General features: G+C 42.9%; 2 protein-coding genes across 3 annotated transcripts; both read left to right on the plus strand.

Annotated features, from left to right (window-relative positions):
- Positions 1-3,296: 3,296 nt before the first annotated feature.
- dnajc28 (DnaJ heat shock protein family (Hsp40) member C28) lies at positions 3,297-7,957 on the plus strand (the record flags this gene model as incomplete). The annotated part of the gene is given in 3 exon segments (NM_001015977.1): positions 3,297-3,363; positions 4,937-5,024; positions 6,796-7,957. A coding segment is annotated over 1 exon segment (1,131 nt). The 5' UTR covers positions 3,297-3,363; positions 4,937-5,024; positions 6,796-6,821.
- Positions 7,958-10,649: 2,692 nt separating this feature from the next.
- tmem50b (transmembrane protein 50B) lies at positions 10,650-19,336 on the plus strand. 2 transcript variants are annotated; one of them, NM_001016287.2, is given in 7 exon segments: positions 10,650-10,677; positions 13,606-13,767; positions 14,961-15,073; positions 15,880-15,947; positions 17,055-17,147; positions 17,279-17,336; positions 18,384-19,336. In NM_001016287.2, coding segments are annotated over 6 exon segments (477 nt in total). In that variant the 5' UTR covers positions 10,650-10,677; positions 13,606-13,668; the 3' UTR covers positions 18,430-19,336.
- The last annotated feature ends 1,673 nt before the right edge of the window (positions 19,337-21,009 follow it).

The raw sequence follows: 21,009 nt of genomic DNA on the forward strand, positions 1-21,009 counted from the left end.
AAATGAGGGAGAGAGGAAGGTGCCTGAGCAATGCAGAAATGCCGGGATGGGACCAAAAATGGGACCCCCCCCCAGGTAACATGAGATTCCTGACAATGTGGTGACTACTGTGTCTCCTCTGTGTTCCTCAGTGTAGGCAGAGATTCCTCTTGTGCAATCATCATGGGGATGAAAGAATAGGAGCCAAATGGGTGGGCAGAGTAAGAGAAGATGGCCGACCAACGCAGTAATGCCTGGGCTTTAAATCATCAATCCTAAAAAACAAGTGGCTCAGTTATATGGTAACTGGGGGGGGGGGGGACTTTTTAAAGACTTTCTAAAGCCCTTTTAATGGCTCAACATTAATGAATGTGAGCTCAGGTGTGTAAACCCCGCGCTCTCCACTAAAACTTAATTGCAAATAAAGTGATGATAAGCTCACCCAGTAAATTATATGGTTGGGTGTACAAACCCCAGACCCTCCACCTCCAACATGTGACTTCAAACAGTCCTGGCAAAATTATAGGGAAAATGCACTCCCCAAAGACAAGTGGGGGTCCCGGTGCGGCGCCCCAACCCATAGCCTGAGGTATTAAACCAACATCGATTGATGGAGAAATGGCACGCGCTCCTTAGCCCACTAAAACTTGTCTCTATTGTAGGGATCTCTGCCTGCCATTTCTTCTTCAATTAATGCCTGGGCTGGAACTTCAAAATGTACCAAGAATTTTCCAAAAACCCCACACAGCTGGGAGTAGCCAAATTACCTCTGAGTCAGAAAAGAATGCCATGTAAAAATATATTAAACCAGACTGCATTTATATAAACACCAAGGGGATATATATATATAGAGAGAGAGAGAGTGAGACAGACAGACAGGGGAGAGAGAGGGACAGAGGAGATAGACAGACAGGGGAGAGAGAGGGACAGAGGAGATAGACAGACAGACAGGGGAGAGAGAGGGACAGAGGAGATAGACAGACAGACAGGGGAGAGAGAGGGACAGATGAGATAGACAGACAGACAGGGGAGAGAGAGGGACAGAGGAGATAGACAGACAGACAGGGAAGAGAGACAGGGGAGAGAGAGGGACAGAGAAGAATGAGAGGACAGACAAGCTACAAACCTTTTCTCCCAAGACTTTTTCTCTCCTCACTCGAGTCCAGAATCCTATCTGCCCTGATTCAGATGGTTGAAGGAATGGCCATTAAATCACTGAGAAAATGATAATTAACTGCTGGAGGATGTCACGTTTGCAGCCCTCTCGCCCAATCAGTGACAAGACTGTTCTGTGTAATCTTGGTTGCTTTAAAGGGGATACTGTCACAACATAACTATTCCTTTTTAGTGATAATATTAATTTGTTTTGGTCCCTAACATCGGTGCTAGAGGTGTTTCAGCCGTTGAGCAAAGTAAAAGAAAATAAAATGCCTCAGGTTGCATTTCAGCAGGAAACTACTATTGGTAACTTTAAGAGACAGATTTTTACCTGGAAATTCTGATTAATGCAGAGAATGTAATTGCACCTTTTGCTGCCCCTAACAAGTGCTGCTTGAGGGAAAGTGCCCTTTTAAAGGGAACCAAATCACCTTCCATTGAGGGTCGAGGCTGATGGGTATTTTATTGACTGCTGTTTTGTGCCAGATGGTAGCAGCAGATAAAACTCCCTGTGTGACACAGACTACAGGCCTACGGCAGATTTGCTTTATATGGATACTGTCACTGGCTTGTTGGGCAGTTCTGCCATGTTTTGTTCCTAAGTAACACTTGAGCCACCTGGCCCCACGTGCAGGAACACACACATGTGCTGGGACATGATGGGGGGAGCGGGGCAGCAAATGGTGCAGATGTTGTGGGGGGAGGGAGCGCCTAGCGGCCCCTCATTGTTGTGCTATTGGCAGGTACCTTTTCTGCCCACCCCTAGTTCCAGCCCTAAAAACTTGTTATACTAACAGCTGCTGTGAGCCTCTTCTGTCCTAACACAGAGTCCAGGATTGAATATTGGTGACAAGGATGGGATTTAATGCATAAAGAAAACATGGCAGGGCTGGCTAACAAGTTGAGAGGATAAAGGATAAAGGAAACTAAACAGAAACTAGAGAGAGAGCAATTTCCAGCAAAACAGGATAACACTAGTTATGTTTAGGTAGGCTGAACCTGCCCGACCCATGAGAAAACCTACGGGTGCTCTGCAGGGGCGGATTAATATTAATGCACCCAATGGCAGGGCCAGAACTAGCGGTAGGCACAAGAGGCACCTGGGACACAACAGTGAGGGGGCGCTAGGCAGGTACCTCTGTTGCCAACCCCTAGCAGTAGGGGGTGAGGTGGCCGGCAGGGTCGCCTAGGGAGCCTGGCTGGCTGTGCCCGCCTCTGCCCGACGGCCGGTGCCTAGGGCGGCACATTTTTGGGGGGACGTCACATGCACAACATAGGGGCGTATTTAGCTCCGGTGCCTAGGGCAGGTTGGGAGGGTGATGGTAGGGAGCGGGACCGTTTATCTTCTCCTGAACTTCACTAGATGACACATAACAGTATTACATGTAACAGTGCCATTGAGTGATCTCTAAATAATCAGAGGCTGATGGAGGACGAGGGCTGGGACTAGGGCTGGGCAGACAGAAGAGCCCCCGGCTGTGGCGCCCTAAGCACATGGAGATAGCAAATCTCATTGGTTCATACAAGAGATCATTAAAGGGCCAGAGTTAATAGGATACTGCCCCAGATTAAAGATGAGTAAGATAACTGCCTATGACTAAGTACCAGAAGGCTACAAAATGCATAAGGTGGAACCCCTGGGGTCTGTTTGCTTGTTTGTTTCTTTTTTAACATGGATTCCTGTGAAAACTTTACCTAAGCATACTTCTCATTTCATGTCTTTTTCAGTAAATTACCAATTTTATTGTAAGTATTTGCCATAAAAGGACATCAAATATTGCAAAATGAGTTCATATTCTGGAAATTATTCTTTCATGCTACATCAACCACAGGGAAAACCAGAAAAAGTGCATCCATATTGAATAAAGACATTTGATTTTTTAACTGTGAAACAAGAAGTCTAATAAAAGCTGTTTGTTTGTGTTCCCTCACAACCTTTCACTTAGTCACCTGCGTTACAAGTCTTTAATATGACTGTCAGTTTTTGTTTTAAACTCAAGGTGGCGCTATGTATACACTAGACGCAACTACAGAATTGAACTACATTCCCCAGAATGCATCGCGTATGAAGCTTACGGTCCCGGTAGATATTTCTCTGTTGCGCAGGCGGTATGTGACGTGCTGCATTATGGAACTACATTCCCCAGAATGCCTCACGCTAGTAAACATGGCTGCTTCCTGAAGAGGTGAAGTGAGCCACTTGTCAGTATAAACATGAATGTTGCGGTAAGAGATTACATTGCTGAGGGAGAACTCTGATATTAAGATAATAATCATAGGTGTAGCAATTAAGTAGATTTAGTGTGCCTTATTAACAAAATAATTGCTTATATATAGTTTTACTACAATTCCCAGTGCCACTTACAGCGAAGGGCTTGGGGGCGGGGCCTGAGGGGGAGTAGGTGGGGTTTGGGCAATATAGCGCAGATTAGGGGTGTCATGATTCATGTGATATATATTTTCATTGGGGCCCAGTTCCACTTGTTGAGAATGTCAGCACCCAGGGAGTCTAGATGACAAATGGGCTAACAGTTATGGCCCCTGTGGGGAGGGCCTTGCCTTGTATAGGGCCCCATAATTAGTGTTGGGGGCCCTGGTTAAAGGTGGTGTTTTGTGGGAGCACATTCCAACAGGGTCTGTTGATGGACTTTATTATTGTGCAGCCCTCACAGCACCGCTGCGCAGGAACAGTTTTATTGTGGGCCCCAAGGCACAGGGCTAGACAGCACTCCCATGTTGGCTACTGGCACGTGCCCAGTAGAGAATAATAGTCTAAGACAAATTGCAATTGGTCTTCATTTTTTATTATTTGCATTTTGTTTAATGATTTCACTTTTTGAACAGTAACACCAAAAAATGAATGTATAAAAGTAACTAAAATACAATGTGCTGCTGCCCTGCACTGGTAAAAGTTGTGTGTTTACTTCAGAAAGTCTACTATAATTTATATAAATAAGCTGCTATGTAGCCATGGAGGCAGTCATTCAAAGGAGAAAAGGCACAGGCACATAGCAGATAACAGATAAAACACTATTGTATTCTACAGAACTTATCTGTTATCGGCTATGTAACCTGTGCCTTTTCTCCTTTTTTCCAGCTTGAATGGCTGCCCCCGTGGCTACACAGCAGCTTATTATATAAATTATAGTAGTGTTACTGTAGCAAACACACCAGTTTTACCAGTGCAGGGCAACAGTGCATTATATTTTTATTACTGTAAAGCTCTTTCATTTTTTGGTGTTACTGTTCCTTTAAGCAACTTTCCAGTTTGGAACTTGAATGAAAGAGAGGTATATGAAAAGGAGAGAACAGATAAATAAGTAATTATAAGTAACAATAACAATAAAATTGTTGCCTCATGGAGCAATAGTTTTTGGGCTGCTGGGGTCAGTGACTGCAACTGGAAAGTTGGAAAAAGTCAAAAGAAAATGGCAAAGAATTAAAAAACCAATTGAAAAGTTGCTTGCATAGGTGCTTGTGGGCTGCCCCCTTAGGAACAGGCCTATATATACTGTTGGGCCCCTCTACCTCATTGGAATGCACTAATGCAGCTGTAACAGTCAACTGTAGAAATTGGAAAAAAAAAATTATGTATCATTGTATTGCTTCTCGCAGACTTCCATGTTTTGCTAGTCTTGCATTTATACTTCTCCCTTGATCAATAATAAGGGCCTGCACTTTTGCGTAATATCCATTTACTTTGTATACGGCGCCATGCAATGGGCATCCCACACAGGCTTGATGGATTCTCTATCACTTTTTGTATAAAGATTTAATTTTTCTTCTCTTTTTATTGTAGTGACCCTGATTCCATTTTCTGAGGATTTCTTAAGATACATCATATTACTGACAGGCGACAGGGCCACAGGGGACTGGTTCCTACAAAGGTATTTTCTTAATGTTTTATAATGCCTGCACGGATACCTCACTCATTACCTGAGAGACTTCAGAATTATCAGACTAACATTAGGCCTTTGAGGATTACCTTTCTGGCTTTTTCTTTAATTAAAAAAAATAGATATTTTTCTGACTTTGCGCCATATTTTTTTTTTTCACTGAATGTCCTACCCATTATAAACAGGGCCATTTGTTCAGAGGGCCTCATCTGCCTTTAAACAAACAACCCCCTTCCTTCTTAAGTGACTGGTAATTTGTTTTATCTGATACCTCTCTGCATCAGAACAGTTAGGGCTCTGGCACACGGGGAGATTAGTCGCCCGCGACAAATCTCCTGTGTCCCGGGCGACTAATCTCCCTGAAATGCCATCCCACCGGCAAAAATGTAAATTGCTGGTGGGATGGTATATGTGGCGGCGTGATTTCACTGAAATTGCACCGCCGCGTATGCCATCCCACTGGTGATTTACATTTTCGCCGGTGGGATGGCAATCGGGGGAGATTAGTCGCCCGCGAACAGGGAGTTTTGTCGCGGGCGACTAATCTCCCCGTATGCCAGAGCCCTTAAACTGGTTTTCTTTAGTGCCAGAAATAAGGGTGAAGACACGGAGCTACTAGTAGCAGCTACTTGTCACGGCTACAGAAACAGACAATGCTGATCATTTACTGATAATTGTCTCTATGTGTGTTTTAGCAGAGGCAATTCTCAGTACTGTCTATGGCAGGGTATTTTCTGGCGTTTAGTAGCCGTGAAAAGTAGCTGCTACTACGTAGCTCTGTGTGTCTTCACCCTTACAACTACTTTAGAAAAGGTCTTAGTTATAACAGTAGGCAGTAATTATGTTCTGCTTAAGCCTTATTCATTGAGCTCATGTTGAAATGGGGTGTAAACTGTTCCTTTAAGGCACTCCCTCTAGTGTCAGCTTAGTTGTACAGGTATTGGATCCATTATTCAGAAACCCGTTATCCAGAAAGCTCTGAATTACAGCAAGGCTGTACATCTTTAAAAAACGATTTCCCTTTTCTCTGTAATAATAACAACATCATAATCCCTTGTACTTGATCTTCACTAAGAAATAATGATTCCCTATTGGAGGCAAAAAAATCCTATTGGATTTATTTCATGTTTAAATGATTTTTAGTAGATTTAGGGGCTGATTTACTAATCCACGAATCTGAATGAGAAAAATTCGGATTGAAAAACGAACATTTTGCGACTTTTTCGTATTTTTTGCGATTTTTTCGTTGCCCTTATGACTTTTCCGTAAATTGTCGCGACTTTTTCGTAACCGTGACGATTTGCGTGAATTGACTTTTTCATTGCCATTACAAATTTCGTGAATTGTCGCGACTTTTTCATTGCCATTATGACTTTCGTGAATTGTCGAGACTTTTTCATTGCCATTATGACTTTCGTGAATTGTCGCGGCTTTTTCATAGCCATTACGACTTGCGCGAATTGTCGCAACTTTTGTATTGAGAGCTCGAAAAAGTCGCAACAATTCGCGAAAACGTCGCAAAGTACCGATCATTACGAAAAAACCGCATTCGGACGCTTTTCGGACGTTCGTGGATTAGTAAATGTGCCCCTTAGATTTCCTCTTTCTTGATTACTTTTCATGTCAAATATCTTAAATTTTTTATGAAATAAATAAGAATAAGAATAGGCTTAGGAGTGTTTTCTCTTATAAAGGGGCAGCAATAGGAAGATATTTGACAAGTACAAAACTTTAAACACGGAATTGTTATTTATCATTTTAGGTAATATATTACTCTTTGCTACCATTATGAAATTACTGGACGTTGTACAGTTTCGGAATTCAAGGTGCTCTTTCTATGCATTAGTAATACCAAGAATAATTTCATGGCATTGGATTCTGTTCTTCAGGAAGCACTCAACCATAAAGTACAGGAGGAACATTAAAGATTGTTACAGAATTCTAGATGTGCCTGAAGGGTGTTCTGTTGAGGAGGTCAGACATTCCTATCGATGTCTGGCAAAGAAATACCATCCAGATAGTGGCTCTGTCTCTGCAAATTCTGGCAAGTTCATGGAGATCGATGAAGCCTACAAAGCTTTGCTTACCCACCTAGATAAAGAGGCAAAAAAGGGAGAAGGTCAAGACAATGAAGAAACACAGACAGAATATAAAGTACCACAGCACAGGCACTACCTCAGCTTCGAAGGTGTGGGCTACGGAACCCCAAGCCAAAGAGAAAAACAATATACACAATTCCGTGTAGATCGGGCCACTGATCAGGTTTTGGAATTTAGAAAGCAAAAGCTGGAAAGGCAATATACCGAGAACTCATTGGTGGCAAAAGATGTGAGGCAAAGTAAGAAGGTTAAAATAACTCAAGCCATTGAACGCCTGGTGGAGGATCTGATACAGGAATCAATGGCAAAAGGTGACTTTGATAACCTGAGCGGTAAAGGAAAGCCACTTAACAAATTCTCATACTGTCCACATATTGATCCCATGACTCACAACCTTAATAGGATATTGATAGAAAATGGATATCAGCCGGAGTGGATTCTCTTGCAGAAGGAAATCCGGGAAACAATAGGGACATTGAGGAACAAAGTGTTGGCTTCTCGAGCAAAGCTGGGAGATCCAATGACTCCCCAAAAGAGAAAGCAGTGGGAGGAGACCTGCGATGAGTTTAAAGAGGATATCATGAAGCTCAACAAGAGAATAAATGACTTTAACTTGGTCGTTCCTCTTCTGAACAGGCAAATGGTTCACTTTAATGCGGCGAGAGAGATCTCTCAAGCTGAGAAGACATATGCGTCCCAAAGGGAAACCGTGCGAAAAGCAGAAGAAATTGAAGCAGATAGAATTGAAGAACTAAAGGACCAGCAATTTAAGCTTAAAAAAATTCTTCTGAATTGGATGAAACAATTAAAAACATTCTAAATATCGTTAAAATATCCAAATTATTGTCTTCTTTCATTTTATATATTTGAGAATGATTATATTTCTAGCCCTGTGGTTACAAGGAATCAGAGAGATACCGTAAATGTTCCAGGGGTTCCACAATGATGATCACCAAGGCCCCATTGTCTGTAAGCCTTAATACTAATACTGCTATTATTATATTGTTTCTTGTGATGTACAGGTTGACAAAAAGTCGACCCACACCCGACTATAACCTGCCCACTCCCAACCTGGCCCGGGAGTCCCCATTTATAGACCTGTGCCCACCCCATCTCTCATGTCACAAAGGGGACTGATATGACTTTAATGAATGCAATTTTATACATTATGGCTCATTTATAAACACAAGCGTAACTGCCAATGGCTAAAATGAACAAGTAACCGAGAATACAGTGATGCTCTGTACTTTTATCTCTATGGTGCTATATCTGAAATTGGATTATACAGAAAAGGGATCATTTTGAAGAGTTCTGTACATATCATAGTGCACTCTTTAAGCTGCTTCGTACAGTATCGATAAGATGATATTGTGTTCCTTTTGTAAGTCTGATACCATCACACTGCACTACTGTACTTGCCACACTGCATTCCTGTAAGTACTGAACTGCACTCACCCTAACAGCCTTGCACATAGCACTCTGCTCACCACATCAGCACTGTATATACAGTATACATATATATATATTGCACTACCAAATCAGCCCTCAACAGAGACCATACTACACACTCCCAGGAGACATATACAATTCAAAATGCGCTCCTCCTGCTGCTCAGAACTGTACAGATAACCCCTGATGGTGTGACAGTGTGCCCTCCCTACCCCATACTATGATGAGATGACACAGCACAACCCGAGCTGCCTTTTATATATCCCACTTTGCTTCCCCAGAAGCTCTGTGCATATAACACTGTGTTCCCTAGCAGATTCTTCTACTGTACATATTAATCTGCGCTCCCCCAGCAGCCCTGTACTGTACATATTAATCTGCGCTCCCCCAGCAGCCCTGTACTGTACATATTAAACTGAGTCCCCCAGCAGCCCTGTACTGTACATATTATTCTGCGCTCCCCTAGCAGCCCTGTACTGTACATATTAATTTGCGCTCCCCCAGCAGCCCTGTACTGTACATATTAATCTGCGCTCCCCCAGCAGCCCTGTACTGTACATATAAATCTGCGCTCCCCCAGCAGCCCTGTACTGTACATATTAATCTGCGCTCCCCCAGCAGCCCTGTACTGTACATATAAATCTGCGCTCCCCCAGCAGCCCTGTACTGTAAATATTATTCTGCGCTCCCCTAGCAGCCCTGTACTGTACATATTAATCTGCGCTCCCCCAGCAGCCCTGTACTGTACATATTAAAGGAACAGTAACACTAAAAAATGAAAGAGCTTTAAAGTAATAAAAATATAATGTACTGTTGGCCTGCACTGGTAAAACTGGTGTGTTTGCTACAGTAACACTACTATAATGTATATAATAAGCTGCTGTGTAGCCATGGGGGCAGCCATTCAAGCTGGAAAAAAGGAGAAAAGGCACAGGTTACATAGCAGATAACAGATAAGCTCTGTAGAATACAATAGTATTTTATCTGTTATCTGCTATGTGCCTGTGCCTTTTCTCCTTTGAATGGCTGCCTCCATGGCTACATAGCAGCTTATTTATATAAATTATAGTAGACTTTCTGAAGTAAACACACAACTTTTACCAGTGCAGGGCAGCAGCACATTATATTTTAGTTACTTTTATACACTTTCATTTTTTGGTGTTACTGTTCCTTTAATCTGCGCTCCCCCAGCAGCCCTGTACTGTACATATTAATCTGCGCTCCCCCAGCAGCCCTGTACTGTACATATTAATCTGCACTCCCCCAGCAGCCCTGTACTGTACATATTAATCTGCGCTCCCCCAGCAGCCCTGTACTGTACATATTAATCTGCGCTCCCCCAGCAGCCCTGTACTGTACATATTAAACTTACAGAAGGGATACAAATGGCTATCTGTACTGTGTAATATATAGCAGCCCCTCTGGCACTTGCCAGAAGCTACAGATTGCCAGTCCGGGCTAGGTAGGGAATAGCATTCCCCCAATGCAGACACAGACAGACACACAGCCAGCAGGTTCCCCAGCAGACCTCTGTTCCCACACACACCGCCCTTGCCCCTTACTGCCATTTCAACTCAGTACCACAGGCACAACGCTACAACCAAATCTCCCCTCTTCTCCTCGGCTGGGCATTAGGCTAGCCATTAGCATCTTCCCTTCATTGGTTGTCACATGGTACAGTCACACAAGCGGGCCTTTAGCGGTTACAGCTATTAGACAGCTCCTAGTTCCGCCCACACTTAGTCACATGGTACAGTCACACAAGCGGGCCTTTAGCGGCTACAGCTATTAGACAGCTCCTAGTTCCGCCCACACTTAGTCACATGGTACAGTCACACAAGCGGGCCTTTAGCGGTTACAGCTATTAGACAGCTCCTAGTTCCGCCCACACTTAGTCACATGGTACAGTCACACAAGCGGGTCTTTAGCGGTTACAGCTATTAGACAGCTCCTAGCTCCGCCCACATTTAGTCACATGGCTGTGACATCACGCCCTTCTGAAAGCCGTTTCGTTCCAACATTTACCCAGAGGGCAAGGCGGTTTAACTCTTTCAGCCGCTGTGCTAGGAAGGGGAGCGACCCAGAGGGATCTCACAGTACGTAGCCCTGGTTATTGCTTTGCCCTTGCTCGTTAGAGACCCCACAGCCGCACTTTGTTCACTTAGTTGTGTAACATTCTAAAGCGGCGGTGCTGGCTGTCCGGCTCCCTCCCCTGCGGCTGCTTCTGGGCTGGCAAGTGCTGCTGGGAATTGCAGTCCGTCACCGAACCCAGAAGCGCTGGGACCGCCTACGGGGATTAACTCCTAAAGTGCTGCAAGGGAATGGAGTATGTTGCGCACCTAATATCTCTATGGACTGATAGTGGCTCTATGGGTGCAGGGCAGATACATCCCGGCCGTGCCATTGTGGGGTGGGGGTGTGCCGGGCAGGCTCCCCCCTCACTTCGCTCAGCCCTAAGCAGGGACTTGGATCTGCAGACAATGCTACTCATTCCTGTAAGGGAAGTGGCCCTTCAATTCCATTTAAAGGGGAAGTTCAGCTTTCATTTTCGTGCTGTTTTAGAGTTGACCTATTCTTTACAGCTTTTTTTAACTGGTCTCCAAGTTTCTATGAGGATATCATTCTGTTTGTTTACCTATTTCTTATCTTTCTATTGATACTGGCCTTCCATGCTGACTTGCAAACCGCTGCCTGATTGCTTAGCAATGCAAACCCTAGCAACCAGCAGTGCTATGCACCCTTCCTCAGTTTATCATTTTAGTTTATATAAGATTCTACAGCCCTGATATAAAGGTGCAGGGGCTTCTTTCTGGCTGGAGAAGGGAAGTATCAGTAGCAGTATATAGGGGACTGTTACTTTTAACCATTTAAATGGTATGTATTGTATTATCAGTATCAGAAATATATCAGAATTATAATCAGACATACCTGCTGACTGTTACTATAATGTATACCGATATCTATGCTACGCCGATATCTATGCTACGCCGATATCTATGCTACGCCGATATCTATGCTACGCCGATATCTATGCTACGCCGATATCTATGCTACGCCGATATATGCTACTTGTTATTAAAGGCAATGTAACCTTTAGATTTCCCCAAGGTATTTGTTCTAGTCCCACATAAACATCGCTGTGGGCACTAAGGCCAGTGCTGTTCTTTGGAGGCTCTGAATGAAAATGCCTGATAAAGTCAGTTTTTAGCCAAATTTGCCCATTTCTTGCCAGGGCCCTACTGGGTCCCCCTTCAACCTGTGCCTTCAGCTTGCACCCTTGAGCCCCACAGCACTGCAAAGCTCACTGGGCCTTGGCGCACTTTCTGGTGCCAAACTGTGCCCCTTGGTGGTTATGCCCCTGCCTCGTACAGTGTAAGCAGGGACAGGGACTGATGTGAATGATGTACAATCTCTGTGAAGAGCTGTGTAACATGTCAGCCTTGTATTCATAAAGGCTAATAACAATAATTATGAGATTATTATTCACTGACTCCGCAGTACAAGCCCCAGGTATTCTCCTCCTTTCCTCTCCTCATATCCTCCTGTGGATTTGCCTAATGGAAATGTTTAGTGTAAATGTATTTTCTTTTGCTTTTATTTTATCTCAGCCCTCGGAGGGCATCACAGGCTCAGCTTGTGGTTTTAGGTCAATGTCAGGTGGGGTCCAAAACTCAGCAGCTCCCAGATCAGCTCCACAAGCACCTGTCAGGTGATTTTAGTGTTAATTTTAGTGTTAACCTATGGGGGCGCTGTGTTGGGTCTGTAGCTTTGTGTTTCTGGGTTACTCAAACTCAGCTAATTGGCCAGTACAACTTACCTGCCAGTGTATGGCACTTTGACATATGGGGAAATGAATATTAGCGGACCACAGAGACCTTATCCGCACACCCTAGCGCTCCAAAATTCTATGTCCGGTGCACACTGCTGAGGGGATCGGCACCCCCCAAAAACACTGTAACAACAAAAAAGCAGATGGCACTCAGGACTGCAAACAAGGGTAACAAGAGTGCCATCTGCTTTTTTGTTGTTGAAATGAATATTAGCCCCAGCATCTCTTCCTGTCCCACTGTTCTTATAGTTTGGAGCTCTTGACCGAAATGAGTTGTTTGGCCATCAGATACCGTGCAAGATTGGCCTGTATGTGGCAAAGCCATCATTGTCTCTCTGGAAGGCTTAATACAGTGATCCCCAACCAGTGGCTCAGGGGCAACATGTTGCTCCCCAACCCCTTGGATGTTGCTCTCAGTGCCCCCAAACCAGGGAGTTATTTTTGAATTCCTGACTTGGGGGCAAGTTTTGGTTGAATAAAAACAAGATTTCCTACCAAATAAAGCCCCCTGTAAGCTGATAGTGTGCATAGAGGCTGCCTAATAGCCAATCACAGCCCTTATTTGGCACCTCCATGAACTTTTATGGTGCTTGTGTTGCTCCCCAAGTCTTTTTACATGTGACTGTGGCTCACGAGTAAGAAAGGTTGGGGACCCCTGGCTTAACATTTCCATAGCGCTTCCCTAAAGTGTCTCTTTGTGTTTTAATCTTAGTTAAGGAAGCCAGAAGGAGTTAGGCCTAGCAAACATGGGGCATAACCAACTGAAGGTGGCTGCAAATGGCTCGCTCTGTTAGAAGGACTACTCCCTAAGGCGACTTACTGACTATGAGATGGATGAGGATTAAAGGGGTTATGTAAATAAATGGCATTACATTTGCCCAGGAGCAGTAACCTATAGCAGCCAATCAGCAGAAAGCATTTACTGGTCATCTGTTTAAAAGCAAACACCTTATTGGTTGCTATGGCTTACTGCTCCTGGGCAAACTTAGTGCCTTTTATTACATATGGGGGATAGTGCCCTAAATTTTGCGCTTTAACAGGCCACTAAAACATTGATTTTCCCCCCAGACACTGCTTGAGTACATTGTGTTTAATTATCCTTTCTGCTGTAACTGTACAAGCGAGGGATATTGGTAACCTTTGAACACAAATGTACCTCCAGGCAATACATTAACATGCTGGGGTTTATTTCCAGTTAATGAAACGCCAGTATAGAAGCTGTTTGTGAAGGAGGTACCCCCGTGACCCCTGTGATAGAATGGCCGGCTTCTTGGACAACTTCCGATGGCCTGAATGTGAGTGCATCGACTGGGGAGAAAAGCGGAACACCATCGCTTCGGTGGTTGCAGGCGTATTGGTAAGTTGGTGGGGATTTTTTATTTTCCCATTTCCTTAATGGACTTTATGTTATAAACAAAACAGCTACTGCATTCTTTCCACACTCTCCTCTGAGTCACTGACACATAATATGACTAATACTGGCCAAGCTCAGAGCCCAGTGCTCACCCCTGCATTCCCAAGGCACATTGAGTCTACACCCTGATATCATTTTCCTTTCACTTACAGATAAGTTATTTGTTTCTGTTCCAGGTATCCGACCCCTTATCCGGAAATTCATTATTCAGAAAGTTCCGAATTATGGAAAGGCCATCTCCCATAGACTCCATTTTAATCAAATAATTTACATTTTTATAAATGATTTCCCTTTTCCCTGTAATAATAAACCAGTACCTGTACTTGATCCCAACTAAGATATAATTACCCCTTATTGGGGGCAGAACAGCCCTATTGGGTTTATTTAATGGTTAAATGATTTCCCTTTTCCCTGTAATAATAAACCAGTACCTGTACTTGATCCCAACTAAGATATAATTACCCCTTATTGGGGGCAGAACAGCCCTATTGGGTTTATTTAATGGTTAAATGATTCCCTTTTCTCTGTAATAATAAAACAGTACCTGTACTTGATCCCAACTAAAAAATAAGTAATCCTTATTGGAAAAAAAACAATCCTATTGAGTTTAATTATTGTTTAACTAATTTTTTTAGTAGACTTAAGGTACGAGATCTGAATTACAGAAAGACCCCTTATACGGAAAACCCGAGGTCCCAAGCATTCTGCATAATGGGTCCCATACCTGTATATAGAGGTTATATAGAGATGAAAGACTGTACCCTTAACTAGCATTCTATCTTCTGTTTGTTAGGAGCACAGTCCAAACAAATCAGTAGTCCATTCAGAATCCCTCTATACAATGAGCTGCTCCTTGACACATCTTAACACTTATGGTCCCAAAGAACTTTAAATGAGCCGATGAAACTAATAACCAGTCCGCTACGAAGCCCCCGATAATGAGCTTCTCAAAGGCTTCTGCTTAGAAACGGGAGAGGTTTTGTTTGTTTCAAAGTAGATAGGGAAATCTGACCAAAAGGGGAGGTACATTCAGTTAACATTGCCCAACTTTCAAATTAGTGCTTTATAATGGTAAAAAATAGGAAAATATGGATTTTTTTTTTTTTTTGCTGACTATTCTTATTCTTCTGCCTCAGTTTTTCTCAGGTTGGTGGATTATGATCGATGCTGCAGTGTGCTACCCTGACCAGAAACAGCTCAACCATGCGTTTCACACCTGCGGGGTTTTCTCTACAGTGGCGTTCTTCATGTAAGCAGTGATATTTGCTTGAAAGTTTCTGTTTGCCAGATTAGCCTTCTAATATTCCACACACACAGGGAGGGACCTAGGATACTCGGGGCAATTTATCCATTCTTCGCCTGAACTGGATGCTTCCATACGCTTTAGGGCAATTAGATTGTAAAGGAAAACTATACCCCCAGAATGAATACTTAACCAACTAATAGTTTATATCATATTAAGTGACCTAAAGAATCTCGCCAAACTGGAATATATATATCCGTAAATATATCCCGTTTACACCCTTTCCCTTGAGCCGCCATTTAGTGATGGGCTGTGTGCTCCCTCAGAGATCAGCTGACAGGAAGTAATGCAGCTCTAACTGTAACAGGAAGTAGTGTGGGAGCAAAAGGCAGAACTCTGTCCATTCATTGGCTGATGGGGCCTAGCATGTATGTGTGCCCTTGGTTTGTGTGTGTGCACTGTGAATCCTATGATCCCAGGGGGTGGATCTTAGTAATTAAAATGGCAGTTTTCTATTTAGGATTACTCAAAGGCACATATTAAAAAGTATAATTTTTTAAAAATGGTTTATTTAGATGAAGCAGGGCTTTACATATAAGCTGTATGCAGTATATTTTATACAGATCTACATTGTTTGGGGGTATACTTTCCCTTTAATTGTACAGAATAAAGATATGTTCATTCAGCCAAGTAATGACCAGTGTATGAGTAATGCTTATAACATGATTTGAACTTGTGCCCAAGGGGGCTTTTTGTTTAAACATTTCTTTGATATTTTTTTCCTGCTTCCTCTTGCATTTCTTATGTTTCAGGATAAATGCAGTGTCCAATGCGCAAGTGAGAGGAGACAGTTACAGTGATGGCTGTATGGGGAGGACAGGTAATACAGTGCTATTGTGTGGGGATGCACAGGATGACTTGCTGTGGCTCTTGTGCCGGTGCAGACAATAGGATTGAATGCAAACAGGGCGTGCCGGCACAGGAGGTGCGGGACACATGTAAGCCAGTTTAGTCAGCAGCAGCTCTTGCCCCTTCCTATTTATAACTGCAGTTCTCATTATTCACAATGGGAAGAGATGAGCCAGATCCTCAAGTATTGATGCTGCTCGTTTTCCAGAGAAAGGTCACAGCAACACAGTGTCAGGCAGTTGCTCAGTGTGACATTTCTATGATGCAAATGAAAATGTGGTTACTACTTTGATGTAAATGTGATAGAGAAGCCAGACTTAGGGAAAGGCCACTGCAAATGCTTCTTAGATAGATAGATTAGTGGGCTCCATGTCTTGGATCTGCCAATCTGCTTATAGACAGGAGGTGTCACTCCCTCCATTCCTTCCATCAAGTATAAGGGTGAAGACACACTGGGCTACTAGTAGCAGCTACTTAAGGCTACTAAACTCCAGAAAATACCCTGCCATAGACAATACTGAGAATTGCCTCTGCTAAAACACACGCAGGGACAATTATCAGTAAATGATCAGCATTGTCTGTTTTAGTAGCCATGACAAGTAGCTGCTACTAGTAGCTCCGTGTGTCTTCACCCTTAAGCTTGGTGCATGTACAGTACCCCCTGCCAAAAGCCTGAGCATGCAGCTATTTGGGTTCCCAGGTAGTTGATGACACTAGGATAATATCTCTGCTATGGTGGATGACTAACCACTCCGAAATTGCTTTCCACCTGCAATGATAGGAGTTGCCAGTGGAAATCCCTTTGCATTGCTTCGGTTTTCTGAAGTCGCGCGAAGTTGCCTGCAGGAGGAAACTTTGCGTGATTTTGGAATACTGAAGCAATGCGAAGGGCTTTCCACCGGCAACTACTATTGTTGCAGGTAGAAAGGCATTTTGGAGCGGTTAGTCGCCTGCGGTAGCAGTGATCCATGGGTCCTTAGCCTAACACCTTTACAGAAGACACTGACACGGTTAAACTACAGTTAACTTGCTTAAGCTGTAGAAATCTGAACTGACCTGTTTATTTTCTGATGCTCAGGTGCCCGAATATGGCTCTTCATTGGCTTCATGTTGATGTTTGGATCGCTCATTGCTTCCATGTGGATACTCTTTGGTGCTTATGTCACACAAGGTAACCTTTGTTTGGGACTGCTCTGCCAGTAGGGGGTTTCTGTCCATTGTGTTCCCCTGCTGCTGTTTAGGAACATGACTATAATGGCAAACTTCCTACATACACGTATTTGTTTTCACTTCCCCCTGCAGGACTCAATGTCTACCCAGGCCTAGCTGTGTTTTTCCAGAACGCTTTAATATTTTTTAGGTAAGTGGGGGTAGCTCTGTGTGATTTACCCACCTGTTTTTTTTAATTTTATTTTAGTTCCTACTTGTTTCCACTGTCACTAAAGTTTCTCTGCTCGAGTCCTTTGGGCTTTCTTTGTGCATTAACTGTATAACTGTAAAAATTATATTTATATATACACACAATAAACCAAAAATGGCCTTACATTTGCTGACCCATATGGCATATGACCAAGTTGGCCCATTTGCCAAATAGACTGATATTGTACAAGTGACTATACACTTGTATGGTTCTGAAAGGTTGGAACTACAGGAAGTGAAGAGGTACCTGCAGAACCTATTTCTTATCCACAGAGGAACCTGGGTAACTGCCTTGTGATGTGGTGATCAAAAATTTTTATATCCACCCTCACCCAACCCAAGACGACTTGGTCTGACGTGCCAGTACTTGTGCCCACCCCGCCCCAACTTTCATATAACAGAGGGAGCGGGGAAAGCATGAGTAAATAAATAAGAACAGCAACATCACTTGGGGCTGGGACAGTGCGGAGAGGTTGGGAAGTGGCTTGGCTGTCAGTGAATATGGCCCAATACCCACCTAGGGGGCCGGCAATCTGTGGATTCTGGCAAATGCCAGAGGGGCTGCTGTAAGGTGCCATAGACAGTCACTATTGGGCCTGTTGGGGGGCTGTTTAGTCTTCTGTGTACCTGAAATGCCTGGGTCTATTTTGAATCTCAGTCCAGAGCTGTCTGGAGGCAATTGGTTAATCTGAACTAGCCCCACCAGTGGGGTTCTAAGAGTTTTGGCCCGACCGTTCCATCCCTACAACTACCGAATGGCAACTAGCATTTACAGGATTAAGTAAGTTACTATCATAAATGGAGAAATAACTGCTTAAAAAAGCCAGCTATGTCCCAGTTCCTTTTTAATACACATATACAAAGCAGTGTTCTGTAAAACTCTGTAAGGTACCTTCATATTTTACTGTATGAATGCAAAATAGTCCCTACTTAACCCTTTGGTTATGATTATGTTACTGACTGCTGCCTTCTTTCCCTTTCCATACAGCACACTGATCTACAAATTTGGAAGAACGGAAGAGTTATGGTCATAAATGTTCATTTGTTTGGAAGACTCATCAACTTTTCCTTCTCCTCCGTGAATATTATTTTATACACTTGCCAGTCTACCTAGCCTCTTTATCTACATTGTTATCCCCCCCATCTGTATATAATTATTGCCATAGACTGTAGCAGAAAAGAGGATAATGTATAGTATTAAAAAAAGATCATTTATAGTAGAGAAGTTATTTTTGAGGTGTGGGTAATTCATCATCTGATCTAATCCCTTTGGGGCTGAGAGAATTCTAGGGTTTTATTTTGTTTCTCAGTAAAGATCAATTTCTTTCTGTATGTCTTGGGGATTTTTCTCTTTGCCCCCTATGTACCGTGTTTATTGCTCATTACTAGTGATATAACAAGGATATAGCGGATGAGTACGCAGGCGTAGATCTCCCATGCCATAAATACCCGATCTTTGTACTGTCATTTTTCCACATTGCACCTTATCTCTGCAGAGTTCTATATATTTGAGGCTGTTTTTCATATAAGGGAAAATTCTTTTCCTCCATTGTGAGGTGCATCTCTGCTTGGTGTTTATGTGCGTAGGCTTTTTAAAATAGACAGGGGTTAACCAAGCTTTAACTAATGAGGGAATAAAACTGTTGTTTCCCCAATGATGGAACCACAACAAAATGTAAGTGAAATGTCCCTCGATATAAAGCAAAGTTCACATATCCCACTTGATTTATAATAAATCCGCTCGGTACATTCCCCTACTTGAGCTTATTTTCCCTTTGGTAGGTAACATGCAATGTGCAGACTTTCCACCCATTGTTGCTCTCATGAGTTGGAGGCACAGAGTAGGGGGAAAATGCAAAAGATTATTTTCCGCCCCTCTGTCAAAAAAAGCCAAGCGAGTCACTGGTATACTCATTATTTTTCCGTTATTGATATTTTAAAGGGATACTTTCGGTTATTTTGAACTGAATAAGTATAATTAGTTCGTTTTTTTTTTTCAGTCCATCTCCCAGATTCCCCACCTTGACTGCCAAACCAATATTTATTGTGTTAGTGATTAAGTTACAGAAACGGTAATACTGTAAGAATTGTATTTTTTTTAAAAAAAAAAAAACAATTTCATGCCATTTACCTGTATAAAATCCATAAAGGATTGAAGCCATTTACTATAGGGATTATTATGAAGACGTATTTATAAAGTGCCAACTTGTCAGACCTTTTCTCAACAAAAAACAACAGCATATTGTCCCAGGGATCTTTCTTTGGATTTTCTCAGGAATTCCTTGTGCCACATAAGCACAAACACTAGCACTGTATCATCTCTTTTTTTTTTTTTACTTTACTAAACTGTGCATTCGCTGGCCCATAACGGCACAAGGAATCCCTGGGACAATCCAAGACATACAATGCTGTAATGCAGGGTTATCCATCTGTAGGCCCAAGGGCCGGATGTAGCCCTCCTTATGGCCCCCTGTCTGCCTGAAGGCTCCATAGACTTCATTGTATGACATAATCATGTTATTATAGTCTAGCCCCTGAACACACTGTATGGGAAATAACTGTCCCAGTACACGTAATAAGTTGGAGAGCAACTCTCTAATGGAACACCTGGGCTGATACATTGTTAAATAAGAGGAATGCTGGCCTAGGGTTCTTGGTTAGCTACAAGAATCACTGTGGGGTGCCTAACCAATTGCCCCCCCCCCCCCCAGATGAATGGGGTTTCATTGTCTTTTAACATCTGGAGGAAAGTAGGCCAGAAGCAGGAAGCTAGAGGCAGCTTGGAATGAATCTAAAGCTAGCCATACATGGGCCAATAGAAGCCACCAAATGTTCTTATGAGGGTTGAAGATTGTCCATCTATCAGCTATGTATCTATTCAGGTTTGAAAACCCTTTTAGGCATTGGCATGTTAATACAGTCCTAGTCCTTGCCCAGTGCGTCCCTATAGATATGATTGTTAGCCCCTGGCAACCTCAGCAAACCAGCAGCTCTTTAATTGTATGGCCAGGTCTACCCATAGGGGCAGATTTACTAATCCACGAATCCGAATCCCGAATGGGAAAAAATCAGATTGGAAACGAATATTTTGCGACTTTTTCTTATTTTTTGCGATTTTTCCGTCACCGTCGCGACTTTTTCATAGACATTATGACTTCCGTGAATTGTCGCGACTTTTGCATAGCCATTATGACTTTAGTGAATTGTCGCGACTTTTGCATAGCCATTATGACTTCCATGAATTGTCGCAACTTTTGCATAGCCATTATGACTTCCGTGAATTGTCGCGACTTTTGCATAGCCATTATGACTTTAGCGAATTGTCGCGATTTTTTCGTATTGAGCGTCCGAAAAAGTCGCAAAATACCGATCATTGCGAAAAAAACGCATTCGGATGCTTTTCGGACATTCGTGGATTAGTAAATGTGCCCCATACTGTAACAGTAATAGTGACAGTCCCAGCAGCCAGGTGTGTCTGTGTGGCTGCTATCCATCTCTGAGCACTGCTCAAGCTTGTCCTTAATCATACAGGAAATATACATTAAACACATTATGACATTACAAAAGAAGATGCTGTACTTGAAGTAGTTTATACACACAATGTAATTCTCCAT

Source organism: Xenopus tropicalis, chromosome 2 (assembly GCF_000004195.4).
Source record: "Xenopus tropicalis strain Nigerian chromosome 2, UCB_Xtro_10.0, whole genome shotgun sequence".
In the NCBI taxonomy this organism is placed as follows: domain Eukaryota; kingdom Metazoa; phylum Chordata; class Amphibia; order Anura; family Pipidae; genus Xenopus; species Xenopus tropicalis.

Coding starts and splice junctions, on each gene's coding strand:
- tmem50b (XM_031895968.1), top strand. CDS start 13,669: ATGGCCGGCTTCTTGGACAACTTCCGATGGCCTGAATGTGAGTGCATC. Junction 15,074..15,879: donor TCTACAGTGGCGTTCTTCAT/GTAAGCAGTGAT, acceptor CTTATGTTTCAG/GATAAATGCAGTGTCCAATG. Junction 15,948..17,054: donor TGGCTGTATGGGGAGGACAG/GTAATACAGTGC, acceptor TCTGATGCTCAG/GTGCCCGAATATGGCTCTTC.